Source organism: Takifugu flavidus, chromosome 21 (genome assembly GCF_003711565.1).
Source record: "Takifugu flavidus isolate HTHZ2018 chromosome 21, ASM371156v2, whole genome shotgun sequence".
Taxonomy (NCBI): domain Eukaryota; kingdom Metazoa; phylum Chordata; class Actinopteri; order Tetraodontiformes; family Tetraodontidae; genus Takifugu; species Takifugu flavidus.
The window spans coordinates 1,276,537-1,296,349 of NC_079540.1; the positions used below are offsets into that span (position 1 = coordinate 1,276,537).

A 19,813-nucleotide genomic window follows, 5' to 3' on the forward strand; every position below is an offset into this window, starting at 1 on the left:
TCTCAGGCGATTCCTTTAGCCTTTCTGGAAACAGAAGTCTCGTCCTTATAGCGTGTCGATTCACAGGTGTAGAATATTTTATCTGGCATCAGAACACCGATCCATCAGAGAAGAGAGACGGCTACCAAACCTAGCAGACTGAGATACTCAAGTCCCTTTCAGCTGTTTTGTTAGAGGTCTTATCAGAGGATAAAGATGAATCTTCTCGCCCCCAGCTTCATTGATCAGATTGTTCGTGGGTGTTCGTGCGCTGGCCTCTCCCAGTGCACGTTGCCAGATGTTTTCCTGGAGTCTGTACTCAGAGAGCGGTAATAAATGGAATAAATGGGTGAGCACGACCGATGTGTCCAGCACAAACACCTTGCAGAGCTGACCTTAACCCTACATTCCTGCAGCGCTCACGTATGAAGCTTTAAATGGGATCAGAGTGCACAGATCGCTCACTTTAAGTTACACGTTAACCTTAAATGCACACTAACTGGCTAGCTGGCCTGGATGACTATCTGTGCATATTCCAACATCGGCATCATCGCTTTCATATTAAGGCTTAAAATAAGAAACTGGCTATTTGCCTGGATTGTTTTGGGCGGTATAGTGACGATATCATGTGATCCAGCCACATTTCATTTCATTTAATGGGCTTTTTTAGAGCGAATGTTTGCCGAGTGGTCCCGCCGACTGCTGAACCCCAGCATTACTGCCAGCTTTGGAGCAGGTTATGAGAGCACCAAGAGGAAAGCACGCAATATTCCAGAGCTTATCTTCCATAGCAGCCACAAGTACCAAGTATGGAAACATGGATCAAGGAATCTGCTCGGTGACTGTTTACTTTACATTGTTCCTGCGTCATCAAGTAGCCGAAGCATTCATTATCTCAGGGGCTACTGCTCCTCTCCTCCAAGCTGATGGGGAGGAATGGGCGCCCTCCAAGCAGAGAAGGAAGCAGTTCTTAAAGCCAGGGGCAGGGGAACAATCAGCGGAGCCCCCACCCTGGTTCCCCGGTACAGGGACCTGATCTTCTGCGCGGGTTCTGAGTAGAGTCTTCTGAGCGAACCCTCGTGGCCCTCCCACCTTTTCTCCATGTGCTGTCTGTACTTGAGCTCCACAGGATGTCAACAAACATGTGAGGGATCGTGCTGGCTGCCAAAAGAAAAGCCCTTCCTCACGTACAATGACAACAACAGCAGCTTTGGTTCCTTCTCAGTATTTAATTGCTCCAGGGGAATCCTTAGAACAGTTTCCACATTTCATACAGACAATGGCTACTGCACATTTTGTCTGTTGCTCTAAAGGCTTCTCTCATTCACAAACGTTGTCTGCACGTTTTGCTAAATGTGTACTAAAAACGGTACTAAAAACAAGAATTATGGTTAAAAAGACTCGATGCTGCTAAAAGTCTGGAATCCAAACTACGATTCCAGCGCCACCTCTCATCTGTTGCTGCCATCTACCGGTAAATAGGTGTAACAACACCTCCACAATGGACAAACTTTATTAATTGTCAAAAAGCAGTTATATGTCCATACAGGATAGACATGAATGGGTAGTTATTTTCAATAATTCTGGCATTTTGATATCATCATAAAAGAACCTTAAGAAAGACATCTTGCATATTTGACCACATTAGCATCATTGCGGCACCTGACATCATGTCTTCTGGAGATCAGTCCTGGATGCAGCCAGCTCATCTCAGGTAAATGAACTTTCTGTCCTCATCTAGCGCGGCCCGTTTCCTCTCCTGCATTCACACTCTCTGTAGGCGCATATGTAGAAAATACCTGCAACAGACAAAATGCATTGAATTATGTGATATTGATCAAAATTCATTGTTTCATGTGCTTCTATCTTGGCTTGAACTGAACCGTATGAGGTTTTCATTGTAATCTGCATTTTGTTCCATTTTCACCTGCAAAAAAGGTCATAAGCATGGCCACCCAGCCCAGGATGTAGGACCAGGAGAAGCGCCAGTCACCGAAGCGTCTCCCCAGGAAGTGGACTGTCACCCCGGTATAAATGGCCATACCCAGCAGAACAAAGAAAGCTGAGAGGAGAATGATCCTGTCAGCAGTGATACACATAAGAAAAACTGATTCCAATGTCTCTTTCAAGGAGATGAGACTCACTGGAGATGAAAAACATAATTCCTGCAGCATAGGAGCGATTAAACCTTTCAAAGGCGGAGAAGTGGGCGAAGGACAAGATCCCGGTGATGATGCCTGCGAAGCACGACATCGCTGAGAGGATCATAAAGGCCCGGGTGGCATTCCAGTAAGCTGGGAAACAGTAAACAGTTATCCGCCTAGGGCCTTTAAACCACATCCACTCATTATTTAATTGCATAGTTGAATATATATCCTTAACAGCCTCCAATTTCAAGGCTTTCGAAGCGTGAAGTATAAAACGAGTGAATGCTGTAAAAACCCTCCTCTTCGCCTCACCTATGCTGTCGGTCTGCATGTAGCACTTGTTGGCCATGCAGTACCTCCACAGACCCTGGTGGGCATAGTTTCCAGACAGGCGGTACTGCATCCAGTAGTCAGTCACCGCAGAGACGACCAGCAGGATGTTGCCCACGATGGCGCAGAACAGACCCCCTCCCATGAAGCTGTACATGTCGAGCTGAGATAAACGGGTCTCTGCTGAGCAGCTGCGATGTGGCAACAAATCACAAGTCAGATGAAAAAAATCCATTTTTTCCCCCGTAATTTTCGCTCAAAGATTAAACTCAGTAATTATAACTCTATGTAATGACATCAAAACAAACCAGACTGACCTCATCCTAGTCAGAAACTACATGAAGCCAACAATATTTTCATCATTTCTTGTAGCGGTTGGCCTGATCCAGCCTGGCTTCGCTCTGGGATCAACAGAGTGGGAGTAAATAAAACTGGATCCCTTACCTGTTTCTTGAAAATCCACCCACCCTTGCGGCCCACCTTTGTGAAGTGGAGGGAAGAGAGAAGAGAGAAGGAGAACCGCTCCACTGAGAGGGAAGAGAAAGAGTCAGAGACCATATGACACCCACAAAAGTTGTCGGCACATTATTTTCTGTTGATGAAAGCAAAACCTTTTGCAGCCAACTAACGCCACCCCCCCATTGTCAGGTCCACTTGAATGACACCAAGGATGTGTGTGTGTGTGTGTGTGTTTGTGTGTTCGTGCGCGCGCGCGTTTGTGGGGGCTTGTTAAAAGGGGTGGTCTGTGTTTATTTCGGGGCTATTTGGATTGTCAGTGAGTGGCTCTAGAACTGGGGATGTGCGCGAGTATGCAGGCCTGGCGGTGTCAATGTGACATGCTGAAGCTCACACTTTCCTTTCACCACAGTCTCACTGCCGATGCAGACACAGAGACATACAGAGCCATTTTTATGGTCTGCTTTTAATTCTCCTTTACTTGGGCTGTTTTGCTGTGCTATTTTTACGCTTTACGTCTCATGTGATTTTTAGTTTTTTTTCCATTTCTTATATTTTACTTCCTAAACCTCCTAACTTCATCTTTTAGTCTTAATCAAATTGATCATTTTCATAAATTATCAATCTGTTCTACGGCAAATGTGTACAAACTCCTACTAATACTGTATAAAGCAACATTCAGAGTATGGCATTCTACACTCCCTCAGGGTGTTTGAATGGCAATGTTAAAAATTTATCAAATATTCTTTTTTGTCTAAAGATGTAAACATAGGTTATTATACTTAATTTGTGATTTGGGAGAGCAGAGCCTCTGTGATTAACAGACTTCACCAAACACATGTGATGGGGTTTTGATATCAATATTTAATTCATAAAAAAATCTACCCCCCAAGACCCTGTGAGGGGACAATAATCTAAAAACTATGTGCTCCTTTTTTTTTACTACCTCAGCCTGTTCGCTTACCTGTCTGTTAGCAAAATCACATGAACGGACTTTAATGACATTTCCAGCAAAGGTTGATAATGGGACAAGGAACAGCTCTTTAAGTTTTGGTGATGTTCTACATTCCAGGGAGACTTTGACCTTTGCTCTTCAATAAAAAAATAAAAATAAAGGTAAGGCTCTTGGATCCTAAACCAACCTATTGTTTTATGACCCTGCATTACTTTTGCCTATAGAATATATGTGTCCGCTATAGTATGTGTACTGGTTTACTTGTACAGTTAATTCCAAGTTCAACAACCTCCATTAAATAAAAAGAGGATGCTGGAACATCTGCTCCTTCTACATTAATGTTCACAGGGTTGTTTTGGGTGTAGTCACAGACTTTTGACCTTAGGTCTTCCAATGGTCCAACTATATAGGCAGTAGTAATACAAGATTACATTACAGAGCAGGTTGCTTTGTGATCAAATGCATCTACTATAAAGACCTTTGAGAGGAAAAAAGTTATTAGAAAGAATATGTTGTTATCTCCCTCCCCACACACACACACACACACACACACACACACACACACACACACACACACACCACACACACACACACACACACACACACACACACACACACACACACTATTCAGTGGCACTCCTGGCCATTTGGTGACGGTAATGGACGAGAACATCACTAACCGTTATTAACATAAGAAAAGAAGAAGAAGAAGAGGTTTGACCTATGACCCGGAAGCTGACGCCAGACCCGAGCTGTTCCATCGGCGGAGTAAAGATGGCTGACCAAGGCGCCGCAAATCCTGGAAATAACAACAATAATAAGTCTGAAGCCTCGGAGGGAACGATAATTAAGGTTACAGTGAAAACTCCGAAAGACAAAGAAGAAATCGCCATCGCAGAAGATGCGTCTGTCTCTCAGGTGAGTTGATTTGGCTGTTCGGGAGCTATTGAGGTTCAGTGCCGTGTTCTAACGTCATGCTCCTTCCCATAACTTCAGTGATGGAGCTAGTTAGCTCTCTTAGCACTAGCATATCATCGTCTCTCATACCGGCGAACTCATAGTGTGTAAAATCGAAGAGGTTGTGCGTATTGAAAGTATTGCCAATTGGATCGGTGATTGATTGATGTTATTGATTTTGTAAGCCTCCGATAAAAAGATATGACAATCATTATATTTGAGATAGCCAACCGGCTAGCGAACTAGCGGCAGCCGTTAGCTCACGCAATGTTTGAGCTAAGGTAACGTTAGCAAAGTATGAAGCCAAACAAGTGTCACCTGACGGGTGACTGTGCCCTTTATATCAAGCAACAACAGTGTGACAGTACCATAGATGTAGTTTTTAGAGGCGATACTTCGAACTACATTTAGATTAGCTAAGTCAGCTTCGAAATGCTAAAGCTGCTATCAGTCTAGAACGTTCTAATTACAACCACTGAGTCATTCAGCTTTCTGGGGAATAAAGTGTAATCTCCAAACAACCGTTGTCTTGGCGACGTTTAATTATCACACATTGCAGTGCAATGTAGGAAACGCATCATTGTCTAGATTGGTTTGCCCATATTTGATAATTGTTACGTTTTTCTGCGTTACTTTCGACCGTTTGTCATTTGTATTTAAATACGATGCCAAGGGTTGTTTTGCTTTCGCCCAGCACTAATGTGAATACCAGTATACCAATACTAGTTTTCAGGATTCTATCTAGTCTGCTTGGCAGCTGTTGGCTACATTTTATATGTAGTCGTAGGACATGTGATCAAAACATCTCTCAAAGAGCAGAAGATGTAGACGCAAAAAAATATGCGATTAAATATATTTTTTTTTTCCAGAAAATCCTTCGGGAGCCGTTTGTGACATGATACTCTCTCTCACTTTATTCTAGTTTAAAGAAGAGATCTCAAGGCGGTTCAAAGCCAAACAGGACCAGTTGGTTCTGATTTTTGCAGGCAAGATTTTGAAGGATGGCGACAGTCTCAGCCAGCATGGCATCAAGGATGGCTTGACGGTCCATCTGGTTATAAAGACGGCACATAAGTAAGGATACAGCATAACCACAGCGTAGTGTACATTCTTGATCTCATCTTATGTGTATTCATTTATATCCATGAACCCTCAGGGCAGCAGATGGTGGTAGCACCTCTGCCTCTAGCGCAGCCTCCCCTCAAGCTGGTAATACCTCCACTTCGAGTCCGGGCACCACCCCTCCCTCCACAGCAGCCTCTACTGGCACTCCTGCTCAGCCCACACAGGCGCCTAACATACTGAGTGAGTCTCGATAGGCTAACTAATAACACTCAAATGTCCTGTATTTAAAAATGTGAACAGCCGTAACCTTCACCCACTCATCCTACATTCCTCAGCTGGTTTTGGAGACCTGGCTGGTCTGGCTGGACTGGGTATGGGTTCGACCAATTTCATGGAGCTACAGCAGCAGATGCAGAGGCAGCTCATGTCCAACCCGGAGATGCTTAGTCAGATCATGGAGAACCCGCTGGTGCAGAACATGATGTCCAACCCGGACCTGATGAGGCAGATGATCATGGCCAACCCTCAGATGCAGCAGCTGATGGAACGCAACCCGGAGATCTCCCACATGCTTAATAACCCAGAGCTAATGAGACAGGTAGAAGAACTTGTAGAGCGTTATTCCTTCATTAAGACATGAATGACTTCAGGACATTTCGACAGCATTTAATCCCTCATAATCTACTCTCTCGTAACAGACAATGGAACTGGCCAGGAACCCTGCTATGATGCAAGAAATGATGAGGAACCAGGACAGAGCTTTGAGCAACTTGGAGAGCATTCCAGGAGGTTACAATGCTTTGCGGAGGATGTACACAGATATCCAGGAACCCATGTTCAGTGCGGCCAGGGAACAGGTATCAGGAAGAGTTCCCCACAGGGAAAAAAAACCCCAGTTTGACTGAATTTCCTCCTCCCATATTTTTATACATACTTGTGTCTGACATTTGTTCCTGCAGTTTGGAAACAACCCGTTCTCAGCTCTAGGGGGCAACTCTGAGTCTGGTGTTCAGCCATCACGCACAGAGAACCGCGAGCCACTGCCCAACCCATGGGGACCGCCAAATTCATCCAACCCTCCAGAGAGTGGGGGGAGCACTGCAGGAAGCACTAGCACACCCGCAGGCACCAACCCCAGCGTGTCCAATCCTTTGGGTGTCAATGCTGGCAGCCTGGGCAACGGTAAGACCGCAGCCTTTTTTTCCTCAGTATTCACAAGCTAACACACGTGATAATCTGTAATAACCCCTTTTCATTTATTTGTGTATCAAAGGGATTTTCAACAGCCCGGGAATGCAGAGTCTATTGCAGCAGATCTCGGAAAACCCTCAGCTGATGCAGAACATGTTGTCTGCTCCCTACATGCGCAGTATGATGCAGTCACTGGCTCAAAACCCAGAGTTGGCCTCCCAGGTATGAAGCAGTACCGTTAGAGCTCTGTGATTCCCAGTCCAGCATCGTTTCATTATATTCGCTGCTTTTTAAACCTCAATGAATTGAAATACTACTTTCTTAATGTGGTGGTGTAGTATGAAATAATGCAGGCTGTTTTTTCTCTCTGGGCCAGGTTTTGATGAATAACCCCCTGTTTGCTGGAAACCCGCAGCTACAAGAACAGTTCAGATCTCAGTTGCCCGTCTTTCTGCAGCAGGTAATGCACTTGCGTTACTTTAATGTTCAGAAATGTTCAATATTCAGGTCAGGTGAGCCAGTACAGATATGTATCAGCACATGCTGTGCAGTTCTGTCCTGATAATGCATTTTTTGGCTTCAGGTTTAGACCTCAATTGATAAGAATCAGTGAAGAACTGGCAAAGAACAAGATCCAAACAAGCCCATTGACCTGTTTTTGTATATTTTCTGCACTTTTTCTTCCTCCATGCAGATGCAGAACCCTGAAGCCTTGTCGGTGATGACCAATCCCAGAGCTATGCAGGCTCTAATGCAGATCCAACAAGGACTCCAAACACTGCAGACAGAAGCACCAGGCCTTATGCCCAGGTTTGACAGGTTACGCCATTTCCCCCCCAAACTTTATGGAATATTTTTTGAAAACTCATTCCTCTTTCTTTACTAGTTTGATGTCAGGTGGAGCTCCTGGAATGCCACCAGCCGGAGTTCCTGGTATCCCTACAGCTGGAGTTCCTGGTATCCCTACAGCCGGAGTTCCCGGTATCCCTACAGCCGGAATTCCCGGTATACCCACCGCTGGAGTTCCCAGTATGCCCACAGAGAACCCTGCTTCCTCGCCCAGCAATGCAGGGACAAACGCTGCCCAACAGCAGCTGATGCAACAGATGCTCCAGATGTTTGCTGGAGGCGGAGGAGGAAGCGCAACGGTACACACGTTGACACATGCATCACATGTGCGAAATGCTTCATAAATGTCAGACGGATCATTGAAAGTTCCCTCCCTCTTTAGACCCAGACCCCAGAGGTGCGGTTCCAGTCCCAGCTGGACCAGCTTAACGCCATGGGCTTCATTAACCGCGAGGCCAACCTGCAGGCCCTGATTGCTACTGGTGGAGACATCAACGCCGCTATTGAGAGACTGCTGGGCTCACAGCCCTCTTAAAGACATACAGTACAACCTGTCACACAGACAAATACATACATACATGTCCGACGCGTAAACACACTCACTCATTCACAGAGAACCAAGAGAGATCGAAGTGTATGGTCCCAAACTTTACAGAGGAATTTCGGGGCAGTCTTTGGCAGAGCCCGAATCCTTTCTCCGTTCTCAGATAATTTTTCTCATCTCCATACTCCCCCCCACCCCACCCTTCATCATCATCCTCATCCTCATCCAAACAGATCTCTGTTTTAGAGTGCTGCTGTAGAGCTGGACTAAACCACCCTCACTTTGCTGTGAGTGTTCTGGTGCAGAGAAAAGGAGTGCAAATGCCTGGCTGGCTTTTCAATCTTCAGTTTCTTCACATTAAAGTTGTGTGCAACAAACCCATACATAAACTCCCCCTACAGAATATATGTGAAGTGATTGGCTGTTGACTATTTCTCGAGACAGTTTGTCAGCATTTACCTAGCAAAACAGTACAGTATATATATATTTTATTTTTCCTGCAATCCGGAGCACCTACTCAGACATCCAAGCTCATTCCTTCCCCTTTTCCTCCATTCTAGACATTGTTTCATTCACCAGACAACTTTCACTATTTATTACAAGCGCTTATAAAAAGGCACCTGACTTGCTTGTCATTCCAGATAGAGGTACCCAAACATGGTTGCACAGTTTCTTTTCGCTCTGAGGCGCCACTGCAGTGCCTTCTGTCCTTCCTGCCCTACTAAGGCGTTGCCATAAAAACTGTCCATTCATTGGGTTAATGAGGAGACTCTCTCCATCCAGAACTGAAGCCACAGTGTTGAGCTCGAGCGGCTCCAAAGCAACGATTTTGAGTTTAAAACAAACAAGCAGTGCTCTCCTTTTAATGATTCTTTCCTCTCTTTTTTTTAATTATTTTTGAGGTGCGGATAGCACCTACAGATATTTGTGATTCGTCTCGCGGAGTAAACGTGTGAATCAAATGAGTGCAGAACCGATGGGAAGAATTTGAAACGTAGGCGCCGCGAGATCCTCAAATCAAATCCTAGACTCTGATTTTAAATCACGGCCCTCCTGAAGATCTTGGCTTCGTAGTTGTGGCACCTTTGGCGACTGCTCGATAGCTGCTTTGTCTGTTCACCTCAGCCGAAAAAGAAATCCATCTTCCAATTGAACATGTTGAAACTAACTTTTAACAGTACTGTACTAAAAAAAATAAAATAAATCATCTTCAAAAACAGCCCGCGCCCCCGTGTCCTGTGATTATGGGATTGTGACGTCTGCGCCAAAAATTCCAGATAAAAGAGCTGATGCGTATCGGCAAAAACCAACATTTTAGCGGCAGAACTTCAGACGCCTAAATGAAAGCTGCGACTGTCTGAACAGCTGACGGCCTTCCACTCTTATCTTTACTCCAGCCGGCACGGCTTCCGATCACACGCCGGCCCTGCCGCCGTCAGAGGTTTCAGACAGGTTGTAAAATGGTGCTGAGATCTGATCCGCCATCCACCTGTTGGGTGAGGCCCATTCTCATGCAAAACCAGCTACGCTGTGGACAGAGAGCAGAGGGCGGAGCCAGTTTCTCATGACTGGCGCCCAAGTGGTTCTACCTGTTGCACCTGCTTCTGCCGGCCCTCAGGTGTCAACTGATGAGGGATGGGCAGGCCACGGGACTCCCGCCCTCCCTTTCTCTCTGTCGTCAGTCCTGTCGCCGTTCACCCCCGCACACGGATGAAGGAATCGGCTGGCCGCAGCTAAAGCCCGCTGTCCTTTCCCCTCCTGCGTTTCTGGCTTGTCTCCCTCCACGCTCTGCAGGGAGGGAGAGAGGAGAGGGCTGTTTGTCTTTCTATCCAGCTGCGGCAGACCGACGTTCAACGTGGCCTCTGGGTATTTACCCAGGTAAACGGGAACAGCATGGGGTCCGACGAGTCGTACAATTTTGTGTACAAAGGTGAGTCGTGTTTACTTGAACTGTGATTGTGTCAGAGCCGATAAAATAAGCCTGGGACGGTTTAAGCCGGCAGGTGTAACCGGCTACCGGTCGGCCTGCTCTTGTTTTTCTGGGTTAAGACCTAAGAGTGAAGCAGGAAGTGGCAGCTTTCGGTCCGTTTGACTGTAAACATCTGACCTTTGACCTCACAAAGCAGTTAAATACTCATGCCTAAAACTTGTTTGGTTGCTCTGTCAACACTTCCTGTTATAGATATTTCTCTGCTCGGCGCACGTAGTGTCTGACGTGCCGCGTGTGTGTCGCTGAGGTGTTCGGTGTCTTGTTATTTGACCGTAAGGTCGCAGTTAAAACATGTTAAAATCACCATTGGGAGTTAATCTTCAACTGTACTGTACTCTGATAATGAGTCTGTAACCTCCATTTGACTCCTAGCTAAATATTTTACTTTTCAATCAGAATCAATAGACTTTTGTTGGTACAACTTCAATAGAAGATCCTTTTGCCCAGATGTGAGTTTAGTGATTTTCTAAAAACGAACCCCCCAAAAAGTAAATTCCAACCCTAATTTCCTTCCTCCAGTAAATTTACAACCGTGTCTCCCAAAATCTGGAATAATTGAGTAACTGGGCTCTGTTCTGTGCTGAAAATGCCGATTTGCGCTTCTGTTCAGTGGTTTTGATAGGAGAGTCCGGGGTTGGGAAGAGTAACCTCCTGTCTCGCTTCACCAAAAATGAGTTCAACCACGACAGCCGCACCACCATCGGTGTGGAGTTCAGCACCAGGACGGTTCAACTGGACCAGTACACCATCAAAGCCCAGATCTGGGACACGGCAGGACTTGAGCGCTACAGGGCGATCACCTCAGCGTGGGTACACACACACACACACATACTGATAAAGAGGCGATGCAGTGCAACAGCTGACCAAACTGACCCCTGGTGTCCTTGGATGACCCCGCAGTTATTACAGGGGAGCAGTCGGGGCTCTGTTGGTGTACGACATCAGCAAGCACCTGACCTACGAGAGCACGGAGCGATGGCTGAAAGAACTGTACGAGCACGCGGACCCTCACATCGTGGTGATGCTGGTGGGAAACAAAAGAGACCTGGACACCCTCAGGACGGTTCCCTCAGAGGAGGCCCAGGCCTTTGCAGGTCAGATATCACCAAAATGTGGACACACAATACTGAAGTCTGTGTTTAGGTCTGTTGCTTGTTGCTGTAGAACTAAGCTTTTGATGTTGAAATGATTATTCTGTCTAGAATTGAATGGTTTTGAGATTCTAAGGTTGTAAAACAAGTGAAGTTGGACAGAAGGAAGTTAAAAACTCTGATCTTGCTCCAGAAAACAAAGGTATCATGTTCATGGAGACCTCGGCGTTGGATTCGACCAACGTTGAAGCCGCTTTCAACGAGGTCCTCTCAGGTAGGTGTCTGTTGCCACGTGTCCTCACCCCCCCGGTGGGCTCTTTGATTCACCTGCTGGTTCTCATGACCTCCAGCCATCCAAAAGAAGGTGGCCAGCCGGCAGGTGACCCGCGGCTCCATCAGCGCCGTGACCTTGTCCAGCCCCATCGGAGCCACTGACACCCAGGAGAGGAAGGGGGGCTGCTGCAAGAGCTCCTAACAGACCGCTGCTGTGGTATGGATCTGTTACCACCAAAGATGGGAGTCATATGGCGTCATTTAGAAACTACTTTATAGGAAAAATCACAATTTTAACCATATCGCTGCGCAGAATGCACTCTGTACTGGGAGCTCATGTTCAGACCCAGTCCTCGAGGGCCGCAATCCAGCCAGGACTTGTGGCCTGCCAGGCATACACCACTTTCCCCACTTTCCTTTCTGAAATCATTTTCTGCCTGGTAGGACTGAAAACCCGGGTGGATTCGGGCCCTCGAGGATCAGATCTGGACACCGCCGGGTGGGATGAATTCTGGAAAAATCTGTTTTCTTGGCAAAAACTGAACTATACTCTTAGAACTAAAGAAACATGTGTTTAAAAGTACTGTACAGAAATTCAGCAAAAGAAATAGGGATTATCTCCGCAAACATTAAATGGATATTTTTATAAAACATTTATGGTGGCCAGTGGGAAATGTTACAAAAGCCTGTACATCCCTTCAGATTTGTTTTGATGATGATGCATGATGATCTATTTTATAAATGAATATACTGGGGTGTGAAATAAATTATTGTTATGACAATTTGGGTCTTTGATTTTCTCTATTGTGCGATTTCTAAAAAACAAATCTCTCAACAGCCAGTAGGGGGCAGCACAGATCATTTATATAAATAATGTCAATTTTATGCTGCCTGTTACAGGCTGCTGGGGACTGTAGTCCCAATGTGAGGCCTCATTTTCAGAGTGCTGGCCAGTTAATTGCCTTCCTTTGTCTGAGATATGGATGTGGGGAACTCCGTGCACTGAAATGTCTTTTAAACTTTGTAATAACCGTCGCCAAAGCAACATCAGGCAGCAGGTCGGTCTTATACCATCCCGAATGGGTCCACCGGGACAAATGTAGCTTATTGTGTCATTCAAAGGTGCAGTTTCCATTATCGGAGTCAGAAGTGAGGCCAAAGAGTATCCTCAAAAATCTGTAACCTTTTAAAGGCCTTTTGTTTAGGGTTGAGTTATCCAGGACGTGTCATTAAATACCTTTAAAATTTCTGATTTTTCTTAAACAGGCGATTAGCTCGGTTTGCAAATAAAGATGTTTATTTGTAGCTAATTTGTAATAATGTAGCTAATACTAAGAATTGTTTTGCTATTTTTAATCTGTACTCCACGTCTCCATCTATACAAATATACATTTGCATATCTTATTTTGGTGTTGTGCTTAAAGGATGTCGGGTTTGCTTTTGACACGTAAATAAAGTAAATAGTTATTAAAACTTAATGATGATTGACACTTGGATAAGCTTGACAGAGATTCCGACAGCATCTAAATTAAAACAGTTTGACTGAGGAAGTTGCTATGAGATTTTCTGCCCCACAAAGGAAACGCAGGAGACGTGTGTGGTTGATGGATGTTGGAATTGTTATTTTATATTTTTAGAGCTGTAAACAGGCATTATGTATGTGATCATCGGTCATGGCAGCATTACTATGATCTTGACTTGGTGAACATGAATATGCACAAGTTGCTATAACGCTTTTCTGCCACGCGGGGGCGCCATAAGCTCAGACAAGCGATAGAACCGTGGATAAACAGGTTGGTGATTCATGGATGTTGGAATTACAATATAATGCTTTCAGACACGCAAAAAGACTTTTATATGTGGCACATGATCACGGTACCATGAATATTATGGTTCAGATCTTGAAATAATATTCATAATAAGATTATTGTTGTCCTGTCCAGGACTAGAGGAATAAACGTTTAGGGTAGCACAAATTGACAACAGTCAAGATCTCATTTTAATTTACATTCAGACTTTTGAAACTCTGGGGTGGCTAAAGCCAAGGGAAGACAGGGTCATTTGTCACTTTCAGAGATGGTGGGTTTTTAAATAGCAACTATTAGTCCTACTAAATTAATAATTATGCCTAGTCTCCTGCCAACTGTCTCAGTCTAACCCAGATACACCAGAGGACACAAGTCAAAACCACCATGGAAAAACTCGAACCATTCCCGTTCGATCCCTCTCTGGGCAGCAGGGATCATCAGATGACCTCTGAGTTTCACCCACACTTCCCTTTTTTAAACACCATTCCACTTTTCCACTTGATGCCTCCAAACCCACATACACATTTACTTTAGTATATTTTCCACCTTATTTATAAGGAAGCTAAACTCTAAAAATGTGGCCACCCTGCTCTCCCTCAGAGGGGCAGTTGGGAACACGTCATTGCTACTAGAACAGCTGCAAAATGAGATGGTGGGAACTGCTCCCTACAAAGAAAACGAGGAGTCTGGCAACCCTGTTTAACCCCTGCAAAATTAAACAAACAGAATGATGAGCTTAAGATGCGCTGCGAGGCAAATTTGGTTATTTTCCAGCCCGCAGGCTGGAACGAGCCAATCCACCATTAGCAGCACATTAGCAGGAGCGCTAAATTTGCTTTAAAAACACTTGAGACAAATATTTGTCTCTCTCATAAAAATACTACTGAACATGTAAAAAGTCTGTTGATCGCCCATGGCAGCAAGAATAATTCCAAAAAGACTTGTTGACCTGCTGAATTGTCTGTTATTTTATTATATTTGCTGACCTGGATGAGCCCACACTGGAATATTGCTACGGAAACTTATTCTTATTATAAAATGTAGTCAAGATTGGGTTGGATTTCCAAGGCAAAGTCACAGCAGCACAATAATTATATTATAAAGTGATTATTACCATACAGCAGCTGGAAAAGTGTCAGAGTAATGGAGATTTTTGCTCTGTGAACACAGTCAGGGTAGCTCAGGAGGACATCCCGCTCCACTTTCCCATCACCCCATCGCTGTAATGAGGCAGAAGAGAGTGGCCCCAGATACATACACAGTCTGTTAGATACACACACTCTTCTTTATTTCGCTTCGTCTCCAGATTACCTCAACACCTGGATTCAAACATGTGTTAATATAGAGATTAGGGAACTCTCTCCGCACTCTAATCCTCCTCTGCTTTGTTCTTCCTCGTCATGGTGCGGAGGAAGGTGTGTGTGTGTGTGTGTGTGTGTGTTTGTGAACAGGTCAAGCCTCCAGCAGACATTCACCACAGGATTACACAAGGGCGACCTTAAGCCTGTTCTAGCGTGGCTGTATGAGGAGCTGTGTGATGATGATACAGGTGAGCCTGGGTTATTGCGGAGCAAATATTTGTTTAGACGGGTAACCAATACCAACGTTCATTCTTCTTCTTTCATTATTCAGGGAATCAAAAGCAGAGCAATCAGTCATTTTGGACAGATTACTCAAGGTTTGAGGAAATGTCTTGAACTAAAAATAGTGGTTATGTAGATGCTAAATTCAAGTGCTTGGCAGAAAGCTTGGCCCAGTTAGCACTGGAAGTTGTATATTTTTAAAACAAAAAAAAACCCATGTTAATGTATGTAAACACGATTAAAATTTATCCTGGGAGATCAAAGAGCAGGTTTCATGTTCAAACTCCACTGTTAGCTCTCAGTACACCTAATAAATGCATATGTGCAGTTATATAGATAAAAGTTGCTAACTGTAACCTTCATTTCAAATAAAACCTATGAGGTTTTATTAAAACAAACATACAGTTGTAAATTGATTGTTAAATGATAAAGCAAATATTGAAAGTGTCAATAATGATGTTAATGCAAGCAATACTTGATCAGTTGAAACAGATACTTAAACAAATGTATGGTGACATAAAGGCCCAACAAATATGATTCAACAATCTCTTTTGGTAACACTGTGGTTAGGAGGAAATTTATATATTCTCAGTTTGGAATTTATCAATCATATTTATGTGCATATGAATTTATACTGTATACTGTTTGTGACTGAAACCCATGTAAGCACTTCTTTATTTGAACGGAAGAGGGCGCCACAAATGGTTGTAGAACCCAGCAGTGACATGCGAGGCCTTAAATTCTGTGTAAAAACACCCTTAAAACGGTAGAAATGTAAGTGAATCTTCTGTTGATTGGGTTTTTGTTAAGATTATTACAAATCCTATGCTGAAATTTCCACACCAGCCTCAAATCAGGGCGAGAAATTCACATTTGATCACTTTTTTGGAGCTTGTGTTGGGTTGAGTGCCATGAACTGCTGTCCAATAAAGGAGACGTGTGCTCGACCACGAGGATCTTATATAAAGTGCCTTTAGCGATTGTTCAAAAGCCCAGTGACATTAATTATTCATCGGCCTTGGTGTATGCTTTACATTCACTCTGTTATTTATTCATGTTCCAGGAGGAGAGTAAAATAATTCCTGTTTACTTTTCACTTCTGGGTTGTATGATTGTGTCTTTTTTCTGGTCAGAAAGGGAAACTGTATCGACTGGCAGGTAAAGACTGACAACTGAAATGGGGCCTTTTAACACGTTTTACGTTAAATCGATCCTTCTGTCAAAGCCTGAAAATGTTGACTCGTATTTAGATGTAAGCTCCTTTTGTCAGGGCTTCTGACCACATCTGGATGTCACTGCACATCAAAGTCTATTCAGTTCCAGACGATCATTTCCCTGCATTGTTACCGGGGATGTAACGCTAGCTCCGCGGCACAAAGGCTCGTCAACCTCTCCCCGTCTTTGTCTGCTGTACATGTGACCGCAGCACAAAGGACCGCTGCACAATAGCCCACTTATTAAATGACTGACAGGGAGGGGGACACGTCCCCGTTCACCTGTCCTTCCGTGGCCCCCGAGCAGGTGCGGCCTGATGCTCAGGGCCGGCGTTCTTTAGTGGTCTCTGCTGGTGAAAAAGTGAAAACACGGGCTGGGAGGTCATGAAGGTCAAAGTGACAAAACAAATGGGATCATCACAGATGAGCTGCTCATGCTTGGGTCTTTTCAGGAGGTGGATTGTGGACTTTTTCTGCAGGGAAACGCACAAAATTTGTTGGTCTTTGGGACTGTCGGTGCCCGAGGGAGACAGCGAAGCTTATTGGGAGATAGAAAAACCTGATCTCACGTTGTGTGGATTTTAGTGTCCCTGACATGTTTTTTTGTGTGTGTGTGTGTGTGTTTTCGTTGTGTGTGCAGACCAGCTTTGTCACTTTCGGCTGACAATCAGTCTCAGATGAGCCGACTCCAGACACCACAACCTTCGGGCGCGCTTTCGAAGCAAATAGAACTGTTTATTTTGTGTGGCAGCGCAAAGCCACTCAGCCAATATTGTATTCCACAAGTCGCATGTCATATTGCACAAAATCCATTTTTTAAAGCAACAGTTGTCATTAGATAACATACAATTGACAATGGTAATAAAGACACTAATGCAGGAGCAGGTTGCATTTATCTATATAATTCTATTATGTGACTTCTGAAAACCAACCAGCCTCTGGCGCCCCGCATCTTGTTGCCCCCCGCCCCAATTTAGTTATATAACAAATGCGGGATTTCAAAAAACAACTAAAAAAAAACCCAACACAAGTCTCGAACTGCAAGAAACAAAGACCCCCCCTCCCCCTCCCCATCCCGTCGCCCACCCCGACCCAGGCCGGTGTGCCCGTGCGGGTGTCAGCGGCTCCCTCCCGCTACTCTGCGCGCTCCTCCTCTCGCATTTGTGCATGAGTAGTTTACGCGCTGCTCCGTTTTTGAACTCGTGTCTCTCAGCCTCCCCCCACCGTCTCCCTCCCTCCCTCCGTCCCTCCCTCCGTCCCTCCGTGTCTCCCTGAAGGTGGGGGCCGAGCGCAGTGAGCTGCGTGAGCGGCGAACATCGTCGGGAGGGGAGAGACGCTTCCACCGCCAGCGCCGGAGCAGAGCAGGGGAGCCCTGGCAACAAGGAGAGACACAAACTCAGCAGCCCACTACACCCGACCGTAAGTCCCACTCAACTTATCCGTCCGACACTCGTTCGACCGCGCTGTCATTGCTTCCAAAGTGCCACTTCCAACCCCCCCTCCTCTCTCTTCTGGAGCTATTATGAGAAAATGGCTGGAAGAACTGGGCAGGGTGGCGCTGACGCTCCGGTTTACTTCAAACCTTTGGAATTATGTTTAGTTCGCCCTCTGACCCGTTTGGGAAGTGAGCCGGGGGACGCGGCCGCTCCTCCGCTTCGTGTCCGTGCACTTGTCATTCCGCGAATCGGTCGCAAAGTAGAGTTAAACCGGGCCGAAAGGGAGCGGGCGTTCCGCCGGATTCTGACCGAGCGGGGAGCGCGTCCGCCGGGGCGCGCGGTCGTCGGGGCAGGCGGCGCACTTCCACTATCTGCGCCACTCGACCTCAACTCAAAACGGGCTGATTTGTCGGCTCTCGGCGCCGGCGTGTGTTGTCAAAACACCCGGGGTCTCTCTTTTGGACTGCCGGGGGCTGTCAAAGGCGAAACGTTGTGAATTTCCCGTCGTCGTCCCCCCCAATCGCGGAAGTGTTTGCTCCACTCGCAAAGAGCCGGAGAACAAGAAGAAACGCACTCGCAGCCTTGTCTAATGTTTGCTAAAACACACTTCCCGTGCGTGCGTGTTGTGTTACTACACTGTTCCATATCACCAGCTGGTTGTAAAGGACATAAGGTTTGTGATTGCTGGACTGCCCGTGATGTCATTCATCCAGGCTTGGGCCATTATATAACGGGACTGTAGGGAAGCCTGTGATAGCGGGCTATTTTTACTCTGTTTACACCTCAGAGTAGCACTCAGGGTGGCTCTGTCCCGGGTGGAAACCCGCGCCTTCACTCACACTGTGCATTTAATGCAGCGTTCTCCCTGGAATGAATGGCAGGATGCACTGTAGAGAGCCAGGTGTTGCTCTCACCTGGTGGCATGTTTGGACCGACATGTGTCCAGATGTACTTGTTGATCCGCATATTCAGCCAAATCTGGGTCACGTATACAGGCAGATGGAGCCCACAGCTGCACTGACAACAGGACCAGCCAATCACGTGTTTGACGCGTATAATATAGTCTGACAGCAGTAATGGCAGCTTCCAGCATGCACTTAAGGCACTGGACAAAGCCTTCAACATAGATAGTTGCTTTAGTAACGTCGGAGACCGTTGTGACGTGTGCACGCTGGCTATATAAAGACTGGCTTTAAGGTGCATGTTGCTGCAGGCCGCGAGCACTTGGCTGCATACATTCACACCCGCAGTGATGCTGCGCCCACGTCGCTGTGTATCCTAGTTGATAGGCTAACAGACTCCTTAAAGTGCATCTTAATATCAAATCTGCATCTTTTTTTAACTCTTTAGCACCTGCTCTAATGCCGTCTACCACTAGGGGTCGCTGCAAATACAAAGCCCCATATCAACTTTTTGTACTGGCTGTTATTTAGTGGCATGCAGCTTATGAAACGCAGCTCTGCCGGCTGGTTTTATTACGCATCGCTTCGATCTCCCACTGCCAGGGTTGCTGCAGATGACCAGAGGGGAACATGTGCATCTGTTTCAAGGATATTTACGGATAGGGTAACTTTCTAAGTGGTTTGACGGCTTGAATCACAGCGTGGCCTCCATTCATCTGATGTGCATTCACAACCGCGCATTACAGAAGTCATGGAAATGCATTTGTTACACAGAGTTAGAGGCTATCTTTTATGCTTTATTCTTAACGTTTTAAGTGTGTGTTTTAAGTGTGCACCTCCGCAGCCCTGGAGTCTTCCCCGTTTCAATGAAAACTGAGCTTTTGCATTTTGCAAATCGGACCTGAAGGACGTCCATGGCTGGTTTGGTTTGTTCTCAGCAGTCAGCTAAGAGGTTCTCACCATGTCCAACAGGTATTCAGGTAGCAAGCCTTGCAGGGTGTTGTTGAGGGTGTATACGTCACAAAGGGAGACGTGGCTGCGGA

General features: G+C 45.6%; 4 protein-coding genes across 9 annotated transcripts in view; 3 read left to right on the forward strand and 1 right to left on the reverse strand.

Moving 5' to 3' along the window:
* Positions 1-1,194: 1,194 nt before the first annotated feature.
* LOC130518179 (lens fiber membrane intrinsic protein-like) lies at positions 1,195-3,321 on the reverse strand. The gene is made up of 5 exons (XM_057020576.1): positions 2,901-3,321; positions 2,439-2,647; positions 2,124-2,273; positions 1,907-2,041; positions 1,195-1,778 (listed from the first exon to the last, which is right to left on the reverse strand). The coding sequence occupies exons 2-5, from the start codon at positions 2,611-2,613 to the stop codon at positions 1,717-1,719; spliced, it is 522 nt and encodes a 173-aa protein (XP_056876556.1). The 5' UTR covers positions 2,614-2,647; positions 2,901-3,321; the 3' UTR covers positions 1,195-1,716.
* Positions 3,322-4,569: 1,248 nt separating this feature from the next.
* ubqln4 (ubiquilin 4) lies at positions 4,570-9,692 on the forward strand. Its single transcript, XM_057020656.1, has 11 exons — positions 4,570-4,785; positions 5,747-5,898; positions 5,981-6,129; positions 6,225-6,487; positions 6,588-6,746; positions 6,849-7,071; positions 7,163-7,302; positions 7,457-7,540; positions 7,775-7,890; positions 7,967-8,228; positions 8,312-9,692. The coding sequence occupies exons 1-11, from the start codon at positions 4,591-4,593 to the stop codon at positions 8,462-8,464; spliced, it is 1,896 nt and encodes a 631-aa protein (XP_056876636.1). The 5' UTR covers positions 4,570-4,590; the 3' UTR covers positions 8,465-9,692.
* A 407-nt stretch (positions 9,693-10,099) lies between these two features.
* On the forward strand, positions 10,100-12,609 carry LOC130518220 (ras-related protein Rab-25-like). Its single transcript, XM_057020657.1, has 5 exons — positions 10,100-10,403; positions 11,074-11,269; positions 11,364-11,557; positions 11,748-11,828; positions 11,905-12,609. The coding sequence occupies exons 1-5, from the start codon at positions 10,367-10,369 to the stop codon at positions 12,027-12,029; spliced, it is 633 nt and encodes a 210-aa protein (XP_056876637.1). The 5' UTR covers positions 10,100-10,366; the 3' UTR covers positions 12,030-12,609.
* Positions 12,610-17,685: 5,076 nt separating this feature from the next.
* LOC130517938 (ataxin-1-like) overlaps positions 17,686-19,813 on the forward strand; it is a 48,859-nt gene continuing 46,731 nt past the window's right edge. For all 6 annotated transcript variants that reach the window (XM_057020156.1, XM_057020158.1, XM_057020157.1 and 3 more), the window contains exon 1: positions 17,686-17,851. The gene's annotated coding sequence lies outside the window, so the exon portion shown is untranslated. The remainder of the gene's footprint in view (positions 17,852-19,813) is intronic.